Source organism: Oratosquilla oratoria, chromosome 1, assembly GCF_046742065.1.
Source record: "Oratosquilla oratoria isolate Oo_2021 chromosome 1, ASM4674206v1, whole genome shotgun sequence".
NCBI classification, from domain to species: Eukaryota; Metazoa; Arthropoda; class Malacostraca; order Stomatopoda; family Squillidae; genus Oratosquilla; species Oratosquilla oratoria.
This window is the reverse complement of record NC_134777.1, coordinates 55,319,681-55,337,813: the sequence shown is the minus strand read 5'-3', so window position 1 is coordinate 55,337,813 and position 18,133 is coordinate 55,319,681. Positions and strand designations below refer to the sequence as shown.

Genomic DNA, 18,133 nt, shown 5'->3' with positions numbered 1-18,133 from the left:
ACTTTTTCATATATTATGAAACTCCTTTAAGTCATATAAGTCATCAATTTAACCACTGCATTATAACAATACAACAATGAACAAATACTAGGAAAACCAAGATTATCTAACCTCTTTCCATGATTTGGATGGGATGATCTTGAGACTAAAATTAAGGCTTTGTGCCACGGTCTGAACTAACATATAGTCACTGCCCAAGTTTTTCAGCTTCCTTTCCTCACCCTCCACTACTTCATCCATCCAGTATGGCTCAAATGGTCTTGCTGTAATATTTACTGCAGCTCCATGGAAACTGTAGAAAGATTTTCTATCAATCAACAAATCCAATGTCTCCATCAAAATTGGCCATTTCAGTATGTTAGTTTAAAAGGAGCATGGCTTACTTAGAAATAAGGCTTCCCTGGGAGAGGGAATGAACAGCACTTCCACTGACATTTTATGTAATAAACCTGAGTACTATTTATATCAGTGGTTCCCAAACTGTGGGTAAATTACCCCTTAGGGGGGAGGTAACAAATTTCCAGGGGTAATGGAGGGGTGACAAAAAAATAAAAAATAAAATAAAATAAAATCTAGAAAACATTACAGTACCTGGCATTAGGATTAAGGTTAACTTAGTACGTATAGTTGTAAAACTGAAGAAAAAAAGTTTGGGAGCCACTGATTTATATAATAGAGGCATCATGTCTTACTCCACCCCAATATATTGTGGGTTATAATTTGATGCCCCACACCCAAACATCTAACACCACAGAAGATTTATCTACTGTATATACTAAGGGCTTTTTCCCTCTTACAAGAGAGGTAGTCAGGTCAAAAGGCATGTACCAAATCCCACCCATTCCACCCCCATCCACTACCCTCTCCTTCCTCTCACCTTAGCTCCTTGTGGATGAAGGGTCATCCCTATCTCCTGCCCACTGCTGTGGGTCAGAAACAATGCAGAAAGACACAGTACATCTGCAGCAAGGCTGCTTCAATTAATAGGTGAACCCCTCCTCTCCATCCCCTCATGCAGAAAATAGAGCCGATAGGGTGAAATCCCTTCAGACTGCATCAAGACTGGTATATGCATCTATAATATAGTCCCCACACAGAGTGAAGGATATAAGCAAGATTGAAAGAATACAAATGGCAGCAACTAAATTGGTCCCCAACCTGGCAGATAAATCATTTGAGGAAAGATTAAAAGCAACTATGAAAGATCAAAGAGAAAGAGGTGACATTATTACAGTATTTAGGTCACTAAAGGGGATAAATTGCACTGATAGAAGATATCTCCTGATTAAAGAAAGACCAGTACATGTTGAGAGGATGTGAAGAAATATAGTTTTCCATATACTTGTAGATGCATAAATATGTGGAAGAGCTTAGGTGATATAGCCCAAACTCAATGTAATGGGAGCCTGTATTGAATCACCTATGTTTATTTATTTGATACTGTAGGTATGTACATATAAAGCCACCTGGAAGGTTCTGTAACAATGTTCATATTCCCACAAAAATGGATTAATGTTTCCTGTGCATTCTGGGGATGGGATGTAATGTAACCAGTCTCTTGTCAGCCATGAGCAAGAGAGCACACTATTTTCCTTTGATGTATGAATATAGTGATTTATTTCTCATCTATAAATTTTGCAGTGACTTTCATTTAAACTATCATTATATGATGCCAACATATGATGGTGGTACCGGAAAAACTTTATGGGAAGTAATGATGTGGGTAGGGTGAGATCAGAGGAACATGTTTGGAATTACAAGGTCCTTCTTCAGGAGATGAAGGAGTGTGGGAGCCATCATGTAGTCTGTGGGATCCTTCCAAGGATCTATGCTGGCACGTGTTGGAACAATAGAGCCATAGGGATCAATGAGAGGATATCACGATTGTGCACACAACTGGGATGCCAATTTCTTGATTCTTGGTATCTCATTTCCAGACGTCATGACCTTTATGCTTCTGATGTCTAATGGTATCTACCTTACTTGCAGAGGCAAAGATGTTTTTACAAACCTCATTGTGGGAGTTTGTAATGAACTACTTCCTTTTTTGGGGTAGAAACTCAAAGGAAAAGGGAAATAGAGTGCATTGGGGAAAACAGAGTAGGGTGTAATAATGATGTAGAGCAATATGTCAGTGTAAGGGAAATTATCATTTTAGGATATAATGTCAGTAGAGGACGAAATATTACACTAGGATGTAATGTCAATGGACAAAATATCACTATGGGATGTATTAATAGTGGAGGACAAAATATCAAGATGGGATATGATGATGGAGGACAAAATATCATGATGGTATGCAATGATGATGGAGGACAAAATATCATGGTAGGATATAATGTCAATGAAGGACAGAATATCATTTTAGGAGGGGATGCTGGGAAGAATGTCAGCAAACAATGGGTGGCCAGTATGGAACGTGGTGACATAGGGGGACAAGGTATACATAAGAGATCAAATGACTGTGAGGGACCAGATGTCCCTGATGGGGCAAATGTTTGTAAGACATTGAATGTCAATGAAGGGTCAAATGTCAATATAGAGCACGGTGTCAATAAAAAACAAAATTATAATGTAAGGCATGATGTTGAAATGAGGTGTCAAAAAGAAATAATCATGAATTTCTTAATACCATGTGTTTTAATGCTCATAGTATTAGAAATAAATTCCAAGAAATACAGGCATATGTCAAAAGTGAAAATCTCTATATGATAGGAATAACCGAAACATGGTTAAATGGTAAAGAGTTTGAAGTTGAATTTAATATTGCGGGATTTAAACACTTTTATCAGGATAGAAACCACAAGTAAGGTGGGAATGTTCTGTTGTATGTTAAAAGTACTGTAATGTCCATGCCTGTTTTAGAGAAAGTAAAACAGGATGCATTTGATAGTTTGTGGGTAGAATTAACCCAAACCACTGGACAAAAAATGAATGTAGGTGTAATATATAGGTCAAAGACATTATCATTAGCAGACGACAAACTGTTGTTTCAAGAACTGTCTAGTTTCTGCAACCTGGACTTATTGATAATGGGTGATTTCAATTTTACTGATATTGATTGGATGACCCTTGAACATGGCCATATAGGTAGTAGCTTGATAGATTTTCTCGGTGACAATTATTTAGTTCAGCATGTAAAAGAGCCTACAAGACATGGAAACTTACTCGATCTATTGATTGCTAGCCGTGAAAGCTTGATAACTGATGTAGAAGTAGGTGAAACTATTGCAAATAGCGAACACATCATAGATTCAAAGTGCTAAAAAATTTAGAATAGATACTTGTGTATCTAAAATACCCGATTTTAGTATTAAGCTCAGTTCATAGAATTACGTCAGGAGCTTCAGCTTACAGATTGGGAGGCAAAATTATGCGAAAAACCTGTAGATCTGACATGGGATATATTTCAAAATATGCTTACTAAGATGATTCATACTTACATCCCGTTTAAGGACAGACACCTCCCACAGCAGGCTCCCCCCAAAATGGCTCGATAAAGAAACTGAAAAATATTGCTAAAAAGAGACAGGCTTTTAAGAAATACAAGTGCTCGGGTGCACCTAATGACTATCAAAGTTATGTAATAATACAGGTATATTTAAATAAGACAAAAAACAAATAAAAAAAAACACTACAAAATGAATATCGCTAATAAACCCAAAGACAATCCTAAAGAATTCTATAGTTTCATTAGAGATAAAAAGGTTATTGGGAATCACATTGGCCCATTATTACCTGCTGACGGTCAACTTGAGAATTCAAATGAAGGAATGTGTGATATTTTAAACAACTATTTTGGCTCAGTATTCATAAACGAAAACCTCAAAGCGAACTCCAAACTGAAACCTGTGAAAAATCTAGGGTGAACTTACTACAGTAAATATAAGAAAAAAGTAAAAGGTGTAGAGAGAAACACAAATTTAATAAAACATCAGGGCCTGCCGGTTGGCATCCATGAATCTTAAAGGAAATGAAAAATGAGATTGTTGTTCCATTAGAAATTATTTAAAAAAAAATCCATCATATCCGGATATGTCCCAAGAGAATGGAAACTAGCTAACGTTACTCCAATATTCAAAAAAGGTGTAGTGGTTTAGTTCGGTATGGACAAGCCAGGAAAAATGAGACTCACAATAACCCTAAAACTAAGGTTTAATGATTAATAGGCACGGAGGTCACGGACAAGGTCTCGTTGGGAGAAGGTCCGGAGTGAAGGCTTCATCAAGCGTCGTGGCTGTGGGCGAAGGGCCACAGGAGGGAATGAGGCGACCCATTGGAGAGAACTGGTCCCAAGACGTCTTGCTGGGGAGAACTGGTCCCGAGGCGTCTTGCTGGAGAGACTTGATGCTCGCTGGAGATCTGCTGCTGGAGTTGTGCCCGGAAGAGAACTCGGTAGAGATCGCGAATGGCGACTTGCAAGGTAAGACCACCCGCTTGCGCGGGATCGGTTTTTGTGGGAGGGGAAGAATGTCTGTAAGAAAATGAAAAGATAGTAGTGTATAAAAGAGGGTTATTGCCACTGGGCGATTAAGCGAGCGATCAGGGGCTGTTGGTGGTCGTGGGTCGGGAGAAATGGACAGGGAACTTGGACGGCGGCGCCGACGCCGGGATTACAATTACCAAAAGTTCAGAAAATGGTAGGAGGCGTAGTAGTAGAGAAAGGTGGAAAAACGGAAACATCTTTGGTGGGAGGTAAACTAAAATGAGAAGATGTAGTATAAGAGAAAGTTAGAAAGGAAGCGAATTTTAGTCGAAGAAAAAGTATATGTAGGTGTTTGTGCTTGGGTCATGGCTATGTTCGTGAGAGGTGTGTGTATCTTACGGAAAATGAGTAGAGTTCACTTCCCGCGTGTAGAGAGCGCGTTCCTGTTTAACCCCAGTTAAGGCCTGAGCTTTTCCCCAGGTTGGGTTTGAGAGTCGATAGAGTCGACCCAGTGGCAGTGCGAGGGGGGGCAGGCGGGCGGGTGTTGTATTATCTTTCTCCTTCCCAGCACAACTCTGAAAGCAGAGAATTACGTGACTGGGAATTGTGTGTAAATGTCAGAAGTGTAAACCCGCTCGTCAACATCAGCAAAGAGGCCAGCGCGTGGGTGCGGGCCGGTTGGACAGAGAGGCTCCCCAATTCCTCTCTGTCGACCAGCCGGCGATCACATGAGGGTTCTGAATAGGAGTTGGGTTGGGCCTCTGCTAAGCCAGCGAGCAAGTGTGCGTGTGCCTCTTTTCTACTAAGCACTACTCTGAAAACAGAGAATTACGTGACTAGGGAAATGTGTGTATTTGTTTATGGTGTAAACCCGCCTGCTGACGTCAACAAAGAGGACGGCGTGTGCCAAACCGGCAGCAGCAAAGGAGATATATCTCCTTGCCACCACCGGCCGGCGAAGATTTCTGGGCATTTGTTGAGTGAGCTGGAGTGGAGAGACATCCGACCTCTAGAAGTGCTGTGTTGATTCTCAGGAGAGATCTTGCAACTTGCGACTTGCAAGGTAAGACCACCCGCTTGTGCGGTATCGGTTTTTGTGGGAGGGGAAGAAGGTCTGTAAGAAAATGAAATCTGGATTCTGGATTCCAAGGAAAGACCACCTCGCTTGCGCGGGATCGGGTTTTGTGGGAGGGGAAGAATGTCTGCAGGAAAATGAAAAGATAGTAGCGTATAAAAGAGGGCTATTGCCACCGGGCGATTTGCGAGCGATTAGGGGCTTGTTGGTGGTCGTGACTCGGGAGAACTGGGCTGGGAGCTTGGACGGCGGCGTCAATGCCGGGAGGAAGAGCAGATTATATCACCAACGAAAGTTTGGAAAATGGTAGGAGACGTAGTAGGAGAGAAAGGTGGAAAAACGGAAAAATCTTTAGTGGGAGGTAAACTGAAATGAGAAGATGTAGTATAAGAGAAAGTTAGAAAGGAAGCGAATTTTAGTCGAAGGAAAATAAGTAGATGTTTGTGTGTGGGATGTGGCTATGTTCGTGAGAGGTGTGTGTGTGTAATTTACGGTAAGTGAGTAGATTTCACTTCCCGCGTGCAGAGGGCGTTCCTGATTAGCCCCAGGTAAGGCATGAGAATTCCTGTTTTACCCCAGGTTGGGTTTGAACTGTTTGCATATTTTTGTAGCCTGTCAGTTAATGGGCTACATGCGATATTATTATTATTATTATTGTTATTATCATTATTATCATCACTATTATTATTACATTATGGCTATCACCAGTCAAGCTGGTGAAGGGGTGTATTATTTGTAGGTACGGTTATACACGTCTTATCGTGTACACCGCACGTGGGACGGGCGCAGCTGACAGATAGTCTGTACGGTGTGGTCTAGGTGTAATATGTTGTATCAAATGTTTGTGTTTGGTCGTCTCGGCTAGACGCCGACCTTTTAAAGGAGGCTGGCGGGAACGTGGGGAGCTTTTCAAGTTCCTGATTGGCTGACCGCTGGCTGGCCGAGACGTCTTTGCAAACTATGCTTGCCAACTACAGCGAATATAAAAGCCAAGCTCGAGTTGTGTGACGGCCAGTCTGGTTTTGACCAGCGGCGCGTCACTACTATACTTCCCCCCTTCTTTGGGAGCGAGCGCCGCGGAGGTAGGGCGAGGCGCAAGTGATGTGGCAGAATCGGCTGCAATGGCGACGGCAGAGGTTGCTGTGGTTGCAATGGCAACAACAGAGGTGGCTGCGGCTGCAATGGCGACAGCGGAGGTGGCTGCGGCTGCAATGGCGACAGCGGAGGTGGCTGCGGCTGCAATGGCGACAGCGGAGTTGGCTGCGGCTGCAATGGCGACAGCGGAGGTGGCTGTGGCTGCAATGGCGACGACTGCAGTGGCGGCAGCGGCGATGACTGCAGTGGCGGCAGCAGCGACGACTATAGTGGCGGCTGGTGAGAGCAGTCCGGGGCTGCGGGGCTCGGCAGGCTGTGGCGGCGGAGGTGAGCTGGACATGTAGCCAAGCCCTTCCTTACTTAATTATTGTATATATTTATTGTATATGTATCTCCTTTAATGTATATGTCACACTTCTTTATTATACATGAGTACTTAATATCAACATATATCTATTGTAAATGTATTGTATAAGTAAGCCTATGTAGTCATTACAATATAAGTGCCCTATACATAATTATATAACCGAATATATATACGTCATTAGGCGTACGCTAAACGCGTATGCGTCTATGCCAATTGTACACGTCGTAGAATTAAGGAACTAAATATATGTTACCCTTAACCATTTTGCATGCATATTCATCATTATATGTAATTGTTCTCTTGTTGCTGTATATTTCTATGTATATACCTAGATATGTTAGTATGTATTGTTTTGCCCAATCTTTTTCCCGCCTAGCAACAATGTAACAGAAAGTAGGCCACGGGCGCGTCATAATGCCCAGTTAGGCCCCCCCAAGCATTCGCTTGTGACAGATCACTTCCTGCCATACTTGTGTGTAGATCTCCGCAATAAACTCCTACCAAAATACTGCGTGTTTGGCACTTACCACAGACATGCCTGGGCGGCGGAGGTGAGCTGGGCATGCCTGGGCGTGAAGTTTAACTTGTGAGCCTGCCATCTTCCTGGTTGTCGTCACTCCAGGGTCACCACTTTGTCGTGATATGGTTCGGACAATCCAGGGAAATGAAACTCACAATAACACTAAGGCACTCGGGTTTTTAATGAACACTAAGCTCGAAAGGGAAGGTCGTAGTCTGAGAGCGAAGGGGAACTTGAAACTTGGAGAAGACTGCCGCTTGGGGAGGAGTGCTGCTTGGAGAGGAGTACTGCTTTGAGATATCATGCCCTGGAATGAACTGAATTCTGAATTCCTAGGAAAAACCACCCGCTTGCGCGCGATCGGTTTTTGAAAAGAAAAATGAAAAGACAGTAATGTATAAAAGAGGGCTATTGCCACCAGGCGAATTAGCGTGGGCCGTGGCTATGTTCGTGAGAGGTGTATTTACCTAGTTGTATTTTACGGGAAGGGGAGCTATGCTCGTGGGGTCCCGTCTTCATATTTCATTTTATCTAAAATATTTTTAAATTCATGTATTGTTTTTGCACACACCACTTTCTCATCTAACTTGTTCCAACTGTCTATTACTCTGTGAGGAAAGCTGTTCTTTTTCAGATCTCTTCTATAGCTGTCTTTTTTTATTTTCTTTCTGTGTCCTCTAGTATTTCTGTCATCCCATTTTATCAGATTCTCTCTGTCAGTAAATTCTATGCCTTTCATGATTCTGTAAATAGCTATCAAATCTCCTCTCTCTCTTCTTTGCTCTAGTGTCTGTAGTTCAAGTTTTTCTAGTCTCTCTTCATATGATAGTTGTGAGAGTGTTGGTGCCAATTTTGTAATTGCTCTTTGTATTCTTTCAAGTTTTTTTATACATTTTTTTGTACTTGGTGACCATATCGTTGCTGCATATTCCAATCTTGGTCTTATCAGGGTGATTAGGATTTTCTTCACCATTTCTTCATCCAGATATGTAAATGCAACTTTGATTGTTCTTATTAGATTATAAGTCTCTCCAAAAATCTTATTTATATGTTTCTCAGGTGACATATTATTCATAACAATGACTCCCAGGTCCTTCTCATTTTCTACTCTTTTTATTCCTTCTTCTCCCAATTTATATGCTCCTGTTATTCTGTTTTTGCTTTTTCCAAATTCCATTATACTACACTTTTTTGTATTGAACTCCATCTCCCATTTCTTACTCCATTCTTGTACTTTATTTAGATCTCTCTGTAGTGATTCACAATCTTCTTCAGTTTTCACTCTTTTCAGTAGTTTTGCATCATCTGCAAAGAAGCTCATATAGCTTTCTATTCCTTCATCCATATCATTAATATATATAGCAAACATTATTGGGGCCAGAACTGTTCCCTGCGGAACACCGCTTATTACTTCATCCCATTTTGAGTGTTGGTTTCTTATCACTACTCTCATTTTTCTTTCTTGCAAAAAGTCCTCCATCCAATTTAGTAGTTTGCCCTGTATTCCTCCTTCAGTTTCTAATTTCTTAAGCAACTTCTTATGTGGTACTTTGTCAAAAGCTTTCTTTAGATCTAAAAATGCACAGTCCGCCCATCCATCTCTTTCCTGTATTATATCTATTAGCCTTGAATAGAAACATATTAAATTGGTGACGCATGATCGTCCTTGTCTGAATCCAAATTGCCTTGGATTTAACACTTTTTTTTTCTAAATATTTTACCCATCTACTTTTGATAATTCTTTCACAAATTTTTGCTATTGTACTTGTTAGAGAGACTGGTCTATAGTTGGTAGGTTCTTCTTTATTTCCTCCTTTGTATATAGGTACTATGTTTGCTTTTTTCCAATCTTCTGGAACTTTTCCTTCTTTCAAGGAACTATTTAGTATGCTATGTATTTTGTCTGCCAGTTCATTCCTGCATTCTTTTAGTATCCAGTTTGCTATTTCATCTGGTCCATGCGATTTTCTGACATCAAGATTACTCAAGTGTGTTAATATTTCATTCTTTGTTACTTCTATTTCTTCCATAGGGGGGACTTTCTCTTTCCATTCGTTCTCTTCAGGTTGTATGTTCTCCCTTGTAAACACTGATTTAAAATGTTTGTTCATAATTTCCGCCATTTCCATTTCCTCAGTGTATTCAATTCCCTCCTGTCTTAATTTCTCCAAGTCTTGTTTGTTTTTCAGTTTATTGTTTACAAATCTGTAGAATAGTTTCGGTTGATCTTTACACTTTTCTATGATATCTTTTTCATATTTTCTCTTTTCTTCTCTGCACATTTGTACATATTCATTTCTATAACAGGTATATATTTTCCATTTTTCAGGTCTTCTGTCTTTTTTCCATCTGGTCCAGGCTTTGTCTCTTTTGTCTTTTAACTCCCTACAGCTTTTGTTGTACCAGCATTTTACATATTCTTTTTCTTGTTTTTGTCTTGGGACATACTTTTCCACTCCTTTTTTGTAAATTTTTGTCAAAATATTCCATTTCTCTTCTACTGTTGTTTCTTCTTTGTATATTTCTTCCCAGTTTTCCTTTTGAAAGAATTCTCTTATTTTATCAAAGTTTGTTTTTTCATACATTCTTCCTTTTCTATATTGTTCATTTCTTTTCATATATTTTTCTTCATTAAGTTCCAGTTCAATCAATATGTGGGCACTTTTACTTATTGGTGTTTTATATTCAATTTTGTCCACTATTCTAGGTTCGGATGTAATTACTAGGTCTAGTTTCGATGGCTCTTCTTCATTTCTATACCTAGTGTTCTCCTGTATCCATTGTGTCATTGTATGGTCAGTAACCATCTCGAGTAGAGCGTTTCCCCATGAGCCGTCTCCACCCTTTACTGTCTTTTCTTCCCAGCAGATTTCTTTGCAATTAAAGTCGCCCATCATAACTATTTTTCCTCCCTCTTCCATTATCTTGTTTAATGTTATCTTTGTGTCCTCTAACATACTTTTATGTTCACTCTCTTCCCATGAGGCTGTTTTTGGGGGCACATAATTTATCACAAACTTTCTGTTCTTCTTATCTCTGTCTTCTACTTCCATCATTATCATTTCTACTGTATTCTTTCCATATGTGACACCCTTCACGTTTATATCCTTCTTAGTCAGGAACATAACTCCACCCCCTTCCTTTTTCACTCTGTTTCTAATCCAATAATTATATGCATCATGTCCTACACTGTTGGGTGGTAGTGGACCTTTTAATTTTGTTTCTACAATTCCCATTATGTCTGGTTCTTTTTCTTTCAAATAATCATTCAGTTCATTCAATCCTGTTATTAATCCATCTATATTTGTGTAAGACACTCTTAGTTTTCTGCCACTTCCATTGTGTTCTCTGTTTCCCTTTTGTTTTTCTCTTGTATGTCGACTTTCTTTAGTTTCATATTCACTACTCTCCAATAGAATCTCTCTTTTTCTGACTCCGTTCTTATCTCGTTTTTTTCCTTTGCTTCAAGTCTTTTCTGTTTTTCTTCCTCTCTTTCCTCTTTATTCATTTCCCTTTTTATCCATACCTTTTTATATTGTTCACTTGTTGCTAGTTTCCCTGTTTTGGATAAGATATTCTCAGCCGTAGTTTGTGACCTGAATTTAATCTTGATTGGTCTGGTCTTGTCTGTACTATATTTCCCGAGCCTGAATTTCTCTTCGATTTGTTTCATTATTTCTGGTTCATCTTCCTGAACTAATTCTAGTAAATTTCTTACTTTTTCATTTTCCTCTTTGATTCTTGTGGTTCCATCTGGGTTATGTTTCTCTTCCATTCCTAATATAATTATACATTTCTTTTTGTCTGCTAAGTCTCTTACTATATTCTCCTTCTGTCTCATCACTTTAATAACTGAGTTTTCAGTTTGTTCATTCATTTGCTGTCTGATTATGTCAGTGAATGCAACTTTGCTATTTTCATGAATTTTTTTTCAACCCTCCTTGTTCTCCTTATTATTCTCCTTTAAGACTTTATTCTCATCTTTTACTTCTTTTAACTGTTGTTTTAATTCTTCAATTTCCTTAGTTAAGTTTTTGTTCGCCTTCTCTAGTTCTTCCAATTTTTCAACTCTTCGTATAATACTGTCAACATTACCGAACCTACGCTCCAAGTCCTCGATCATCTTATCGACCTTCTCTTCTAGTCTTGTCAGTCGGGGGGGGGGGGGGTTGTGTCCCCCCCACCGTCTTTAAATCCCTGGAAAATATTCTCATCACTTTCTACTGTATTGCTCTTGTCTATACTTCTAATCTTTACATTTTTATTAGACATTTCGTCATCATCGGGAGGCCTTTTGTTTACCTTTCGCCTGTCTGCCTGGGCCAAGTCTACTCCTTCCTCATTTCCTTCCATTTCCCTCAGTAATCCCTCCCCCTTTCCTCTTTCCCTACTTTCCTACTACTCCACGAGCAATTTCCCCCCCCACCCTGTAAAAACAATAGGCAATTCTCTTTGCGTTGGGATCCACAAACTTCAATTTTCTTCAGAACGTCTTCTAAGCCGTCCATTCGTTGAAGTGTGTGTGTGTGTGTATCTTACGGGAAGTGAGTAGAGTTCACTTCCCGCGTGTAGAGCGCGTTCCTGATTAGTCTCAGGTAAGGCATGAGCTCTCCTGCTTTTCCCTAGGTTGGGTTTGAGTTGTGTATGCTTGTAGCCTGTCAGTTATTGGGTTACAGGCAATATTATTATTACTATTATTATTTCATCATTATTGCTATCACCAGTCAAAGCTGGTGAAGGGGTGTATTATTAATAGGTACGGTTATACACGTCTTATCGTGTATACCGCACGTGGGACGCGCGCAGCTGACAGATAGTCTGTACGGTGTGGTCTAGGTGTAATGTGTTGTATCAGGTGTTTGTGTCTGTCGTGCAGTTTTTCTAGGTGTCTTGAGTGAAGTTTGTGTTTGTGTTGGTTGAGTGGACGGATGTTGGAAATTCGGTGTAGAGACTCAGTGGTTCTGAAGTCGCTCCATCGCGAACCCGTGATGAACTTGACAGCGGTATTCTGAACCTTCTGATGCTCGTAGTTATTAGTGGGACATGTCAGCTGGCTTAGTCCCGGGGACTGGCACAGAATCGGTCTGACGAGGGCTAGGTACAATCGACGTTTGGTGGTCAGTGTTGCAGTTTTGAGGCGTCTTAGCTTTCCCAGCACAACCCTAGCCTTCGCTCCCTGCTTGCGGAAGTGTGGGGTCCAGGTAAGGCCACTATCAAGTGTGCTACCCAGCACACAGGTATGGTCCTTCACTGGGATGTTTGTGTTGTTTATTTTGAGAGGAGTGTTTGTGATTGTTCTGTTGGTTCGCTTGCAGCAGAAGTATACAGCATTGCATTTCGACGCGTTGGTCTTAATGCGCCACTGTTGCTCCCACGCGTGTACCCCGTCTAGGATGTTTTGCATTACGTGTAACGCTCCCTGCAGCGTTTTGTGTCTGCTGATGTGGTTAGTGTCGTCCGCATACGAAAGAGTTAGAGCCTGGTTGCGTGGATAAGCTGGCTCTGGCAGGTCATTCGTATATAGATTGTACAGAGTGGGGGCAAGGACTGACCCTTGCGGTACTCCAGCCTTCGGCACAAAAGGTTGGGACAGACAGCCCCGCCACTTTATTCTTATTGTCCTGTCGTCCAGGTAGTTGCAGAGCAACCTTGTGAACGGCAGGGCAAAGTCGAAATTGTGGAACAATTTGTACTTAAGGCCTTCATGCCAGACAGTATCGGAGTGAACTGCTCGTCTCGGCTAGGCGTGGACCTTTTAAAGGAGGCTGGTTGGAACCCGGGCAGCTTTTCTGAGTTCCTGATTGGCTGACCTCTGGCTGGCTGGGATGTCTTTGCGAACTATGCTTGCCAACTACAGCGAGTATAAAAGCCTAGCTCGAGTTGTGTGATGGCCAGTCTGGTTTTGACCAGCGGCACGTCACAACAAAGGTGACAAAAAGAAACAAATAACTACAGGCCTATAAGCTTGATTCAATCATAGGAAAATGATGGAAACTATCATCAGAGATGCTATCGAACATCATTTAGAAAGTAACTGTTTGATAAACAATAGCCAGCATGGATTCAGATAGAAATGTTCTTGCGTGGCTAACTTACTCGAATTCTACAACATAGTCATCTCGAGTTATGACAAAAGAAACAACATAGATTTAATATATTTAGACTTTGCAAAAGCTTTTGATACCGTCCCACACGAAAGGCTACTTACTAAATTAGCTTCACACGGAGTAAGTGCTAGCCTATTAAGTTGGACTAGAAATTGGTTGAATGATCGAAAACAGTTGTTTTAAATGGCAAAACTTCTAGATGAAAAATGTTACAAGTGGAGTTCCTCAGGGTTCAGTTCTTGGGCCACTTCTATTCATAGTGTATATAAATGATATAGACCACAGACTAAAATCTATTGTCTCCAGATTTGCTGATGATACAAAATTGTGCCAGAATGGCAAATGATCACTTGAATCAATTAGATATTCAAGAAGATATAAATAAATTACAACAATGGTCTGAAAAGTGGCTAATGAAACTTAACACAAGTAAATGCAAAGTAATGCACATAGGTAAAAATAACAGTATGATTACAAGTTATTTGGAAATTTGTTAACAGTGGATAGTGAAAAGGATCTCGGGGTAATTATCAGTAACAATCTCAAATCACCTAAGCAGTGTATTTCAGCCTCTGAGAACGCAAATAAGATTTTAGGACTAATTACGCGATCCTTTGACTTCAAAAGTCCATCACTCATTATTTTGTTTTAATTTCTCCTCTAGATTTACCAGTCGGGGGAGGTTGTTACCTCCCTCATTAGATCCATAAAAGCAGTTATCTTCTCTTTCCATTGATCTGCTATTATCTACATTTCTGCTTTTGACATTTGTGCTTCCTTGTTCTTCCTTGTCTGTGTGTTCTGCACCCCTTTTGCTTACACCCCTTCTAACATCCGGGGTCCATTCGTCCCCTTCCTCATTTCCTTCCATTTTCCTCATTAATTCCTCTCTTTCCCCTTTTCTTCACCTTCCCACTACACCACGAGCTTTCCCCTTCCCTATTAATGCAACAAAGGTACTCCCTCATTTTTGAGATCAATGAAACTTTAATTTTCCTGGACTTTGACCGACGTGTGTGTGCGTATGTGTCTGTGTTTGTCCTAGAATATAAACAGTCATATTTTATTACCTTTCAAATTTTTTTGGAAAGAAAGGAAGATCTTTGTGTTTCAGAATTCCTCTGCTTGATATCCATGTAGCCAGGTGAATCATGGTACTTCCTTGATCTGAATATGGTAGGTATGTATACAGGTCCCATCTGCACATTAAGAGTTAAACGTCAACTTCTTTTTTAAGCTATATTTCATATACTGTATGTATGAAAATTCACATCAAGGAAATATGACTGACCTTTTATCAAGTTTGCCAAAAGAAGTCACATCTAGCACCCTGTTAATAAAGATACTGGACATCATGGAATAGGTCCAATGTCCAGCAAGAACTTGCCACATGTCATCCTGTTGTAAGTTGGTCAGCACTATTAGTCGTGTGGTCCAAACAACCAGTCTCCCTTCCTGGATGGCCTCTGCCAACCATTCCAGAAATCCTACATCTTCACTCACAACCACTACTGTTAGGCACTGCAAGGATTGACGCAACTGTAACGAAATGGAGAGAAAATCTAGTTACCTCTAGGTTCATCCTCTGAGACCCCATTGTATAGAGCACACATTTTTCTTGTTGACTACTGTTTAGTGTGTTACAGATAGCAGGGCTAAATAGGTTCCTAAGCAAATTTTCAGCAAATTAGTACATGATTTGTCATTCTATATTATCAAATGGAAGCATTTGGAAAGTAAATATCATCAGTCTATCACAGGTTTTAATATGATCTATCTTCTAAGATTTGGTCAATTTATGCACCTGATTATATTAAATAAAAGGAAGGTTGTATGAAGGGTGAGTCTACCCACAGCAGGGAGGAGGAGACTGAATATTTTTTAGATGAAGTTTTAGAGAAACATAATAGCCTTTACAAAAATAGTGAGAAATGTGGGGAAGAAAAAGAATATGGTTGGAAAGGGAGCAGTTGGACGGGGTAGATTAGTGTTATGGGCATATGGAAAGGATGAATGAGGAAAGAAGAGCAAAGAGAATGTTAAAGCAGATATGGATGGAGTGAGCTGGAGAAGATCAAGAAGGAGGTGGATGGATAGGGATGAAGTGGGCTTTGGATGCACAAGGAATGTCTGTCAAGTAAAAAAGGATGGGTGCAAAAATATATGAGTGAAGGGAGGGTGACTATGACTCAATTAAGGGATAACATGGCCTGAAGGGGTGTTGTACCTGTTTCATGGATGAGGGAGGGTTCACTAAATGATGAAGTGTAGGGGGCTAACCACTTGTTGCTGTTTGCTCTACTGTGGAAGAAGTTTGCCTTGCTGTACTACCTTTATCTAAACTGTGTGATGGGAGGACAGGCTTTTAATTTATATGGAGTAGGTGTGTACTTTGACTTAGCCACCCCTCATAAGGGGGAAAGGCACTTATCTGATGCCCAAGTATGATAAAGTAGAAGTAACTTTAGGCAAATTGTTATATTCTTTTCTTTTTTCCGATGGAATGCTTCCGAGGCCAGAAAATGCAATTCTAAACATAAGGCCTGCATGTCACTATTACACAAAGAACACAGAACAAATTTCTTATTCAGTTACTAACAAAAAATCATCAGGCTCATAGGCTCTTTTAATCACTTGCTCCTGTATATTTCCTAAAAGATTCACAGACGAGAACAGAAGCAGAGGGTAAGATATTAGGATGGAGGGCAGTGAATACAAGGCCCCACAGGGTCGTTAGCATCTATGACATTTTTTATTTTCATAAATGACATAATGCCACAACAAAATCTTTCAATACACTTTGCTCTCTTACATAACTTTACCTTTTGTTTTTCAGTACCTTTCCCAGCATTGATCTCACTATGGCTCTTTGTGCACCCCTTAGTTTTGTCTCCTTTGTCAGTTTCCATTCTTAATTGGGATTATACAAATGTGTAAACTTGTATTTCAGACAAAAAAGAAGTTCTTATGATGATCACTATATCCTACAACAACAAGGAAATGCTTTCTTGTGTACAAAATGAGTGTGCTAATCTGCCATGAACTGCCCCTGATGAGAATAGTAATCTAACTGTTCAACTGCAATGGACAAGAAAATCGACCAGGTTGTTGGATGAGCATGGGGAAACATGTTTTACTGGGATATGGTACTTCTTACATAATAACGTAATACATGATTTTATGAACATGATTACAGATAAATTCCAGCATTCACTGCTCAGATTTTTACAATAATCTAGTCATCAGCCTTATCGATTACTTCTGAACTATTAGGACAGTGTCCTTGACCTGAAGAATACATAGTCACAAAAGGTTTACTGCTACCCGAGTTGTCTTTACGTACAGTGTCATTACTGGGAACAGTTGGTGTATATCTAGGCATAAGTTGATCAGAATGTCTTTTCCAAACAATGTTTCCAAAATCTTTTAACATCACTTTGTAGTTTCTCACACCTAGAACTTCAATTACTTTCCCTTCCAACCATGAATGACCTTTGCCATAATTCTTTACAAAAACAGCATCATCAATCTTATATTCAGACTTCTCAAACTTACACTCTTTTTCCAAAACCTTTTCCTTCTTATTTTGTGGTTTAATTTTCTCAATTATACCTCTGAAGTTTCTGTTAAACATTAGCTCAGCTGGAGCTTTACCTGTGGAACAATGAATTGAACATCTGTAGTTATACAAAAATCTACAAATTCTGGTTCTGATATCACCTTCCTTAAATTTACTTAATCCATCCTTGAAAGTTTTTACAGCTCTCTCAGCTAAACCATTAGATGATGGGTTATATGGGGCTGGTGTCATATGTTTTATTCCATTCTTTTCAAAGAAAGTCTCCATTTCCTCAGATACAAATGATGAGGCATTATCTGAAACTACAATGTCAGGTAACCCAAAATTACAAAAAGTTTTTCTCAGCATAGAAATTGTTACTGTAGATGTTGTTGACTTTGTTACATGAACATCCATAAATTTTGAGTGTGAATCCACAATCACTAAAAAATAACTTTCATTGATTGGACCTGCATAGTCCATATGGAGTCTACACCAAGACTTACCCGTCTCAGGCCATGATAAGGTAACTTCCTGAGAACCTTGAAATTTTTTAAAACAAATTGAACAAGCTTTAGTAACCTCAGATATATCTTGATCTAACTTAGGCCACCATATCCAATTCCTGGCTTCAGCCTTCATAGCACTGATACCATTATGACCTACATGCAGCTGTGAAAGTACACTACTTCTTAATTCAGCTGGTATAACTACTCTATTCCTAAATAGCAACACATCTTCATATATACTTAAATCTGCTTTAACTGCTGCATATTCAGAAATAACAGGATTATCAATCCACCCAAATTTAACACATTGGAAAACCTTCCTCAAAACAGGATCACTCTTTGTCATAACCTTAACCCTTTCATAGGAAATATTTTGATCTTCCAAATTTTCAACTAAATTCACATATTCAGCAGGTGTATGTGAGTCTAAAACAGAATCTGATACAGGCAAACGGCTCAGGGTATCTGCTACAAT

At 39.8% G+C, this 18,133-nt stretch overlaps 1 protein-coding gene across 1 annotated transcript in view; it reads right to left on the bottom strand.

Annotated features, from left to right (window-relative positions):
- The window catches only part of LOC143028251 (glutamate receptor ionotropic, delta-1-like), a 118,784-nt gene that overhangs the window by 48,778 nt on the left and 51,873 nt on the right, over nt 1-18,133 (bottom strand). Inside the window, exons 5-7 of the mRNA XM_076190070.1 lie at nt 14,882-15,129; nt 14,661-14,789; nt 112-292 (exon numbers count right to left, since the gene is read on the bottom strand). Coding sequence (XP_076046185.1) covers nt 112-292; nt 14,661-14,789; nt 14,882-15,129 — 558 coding nt within the window. The remainder of the gene's footprint in view (nt 1-111; nt 293-14,660; nt 14,790-14,881; nt 15,130-18,133) is intronic.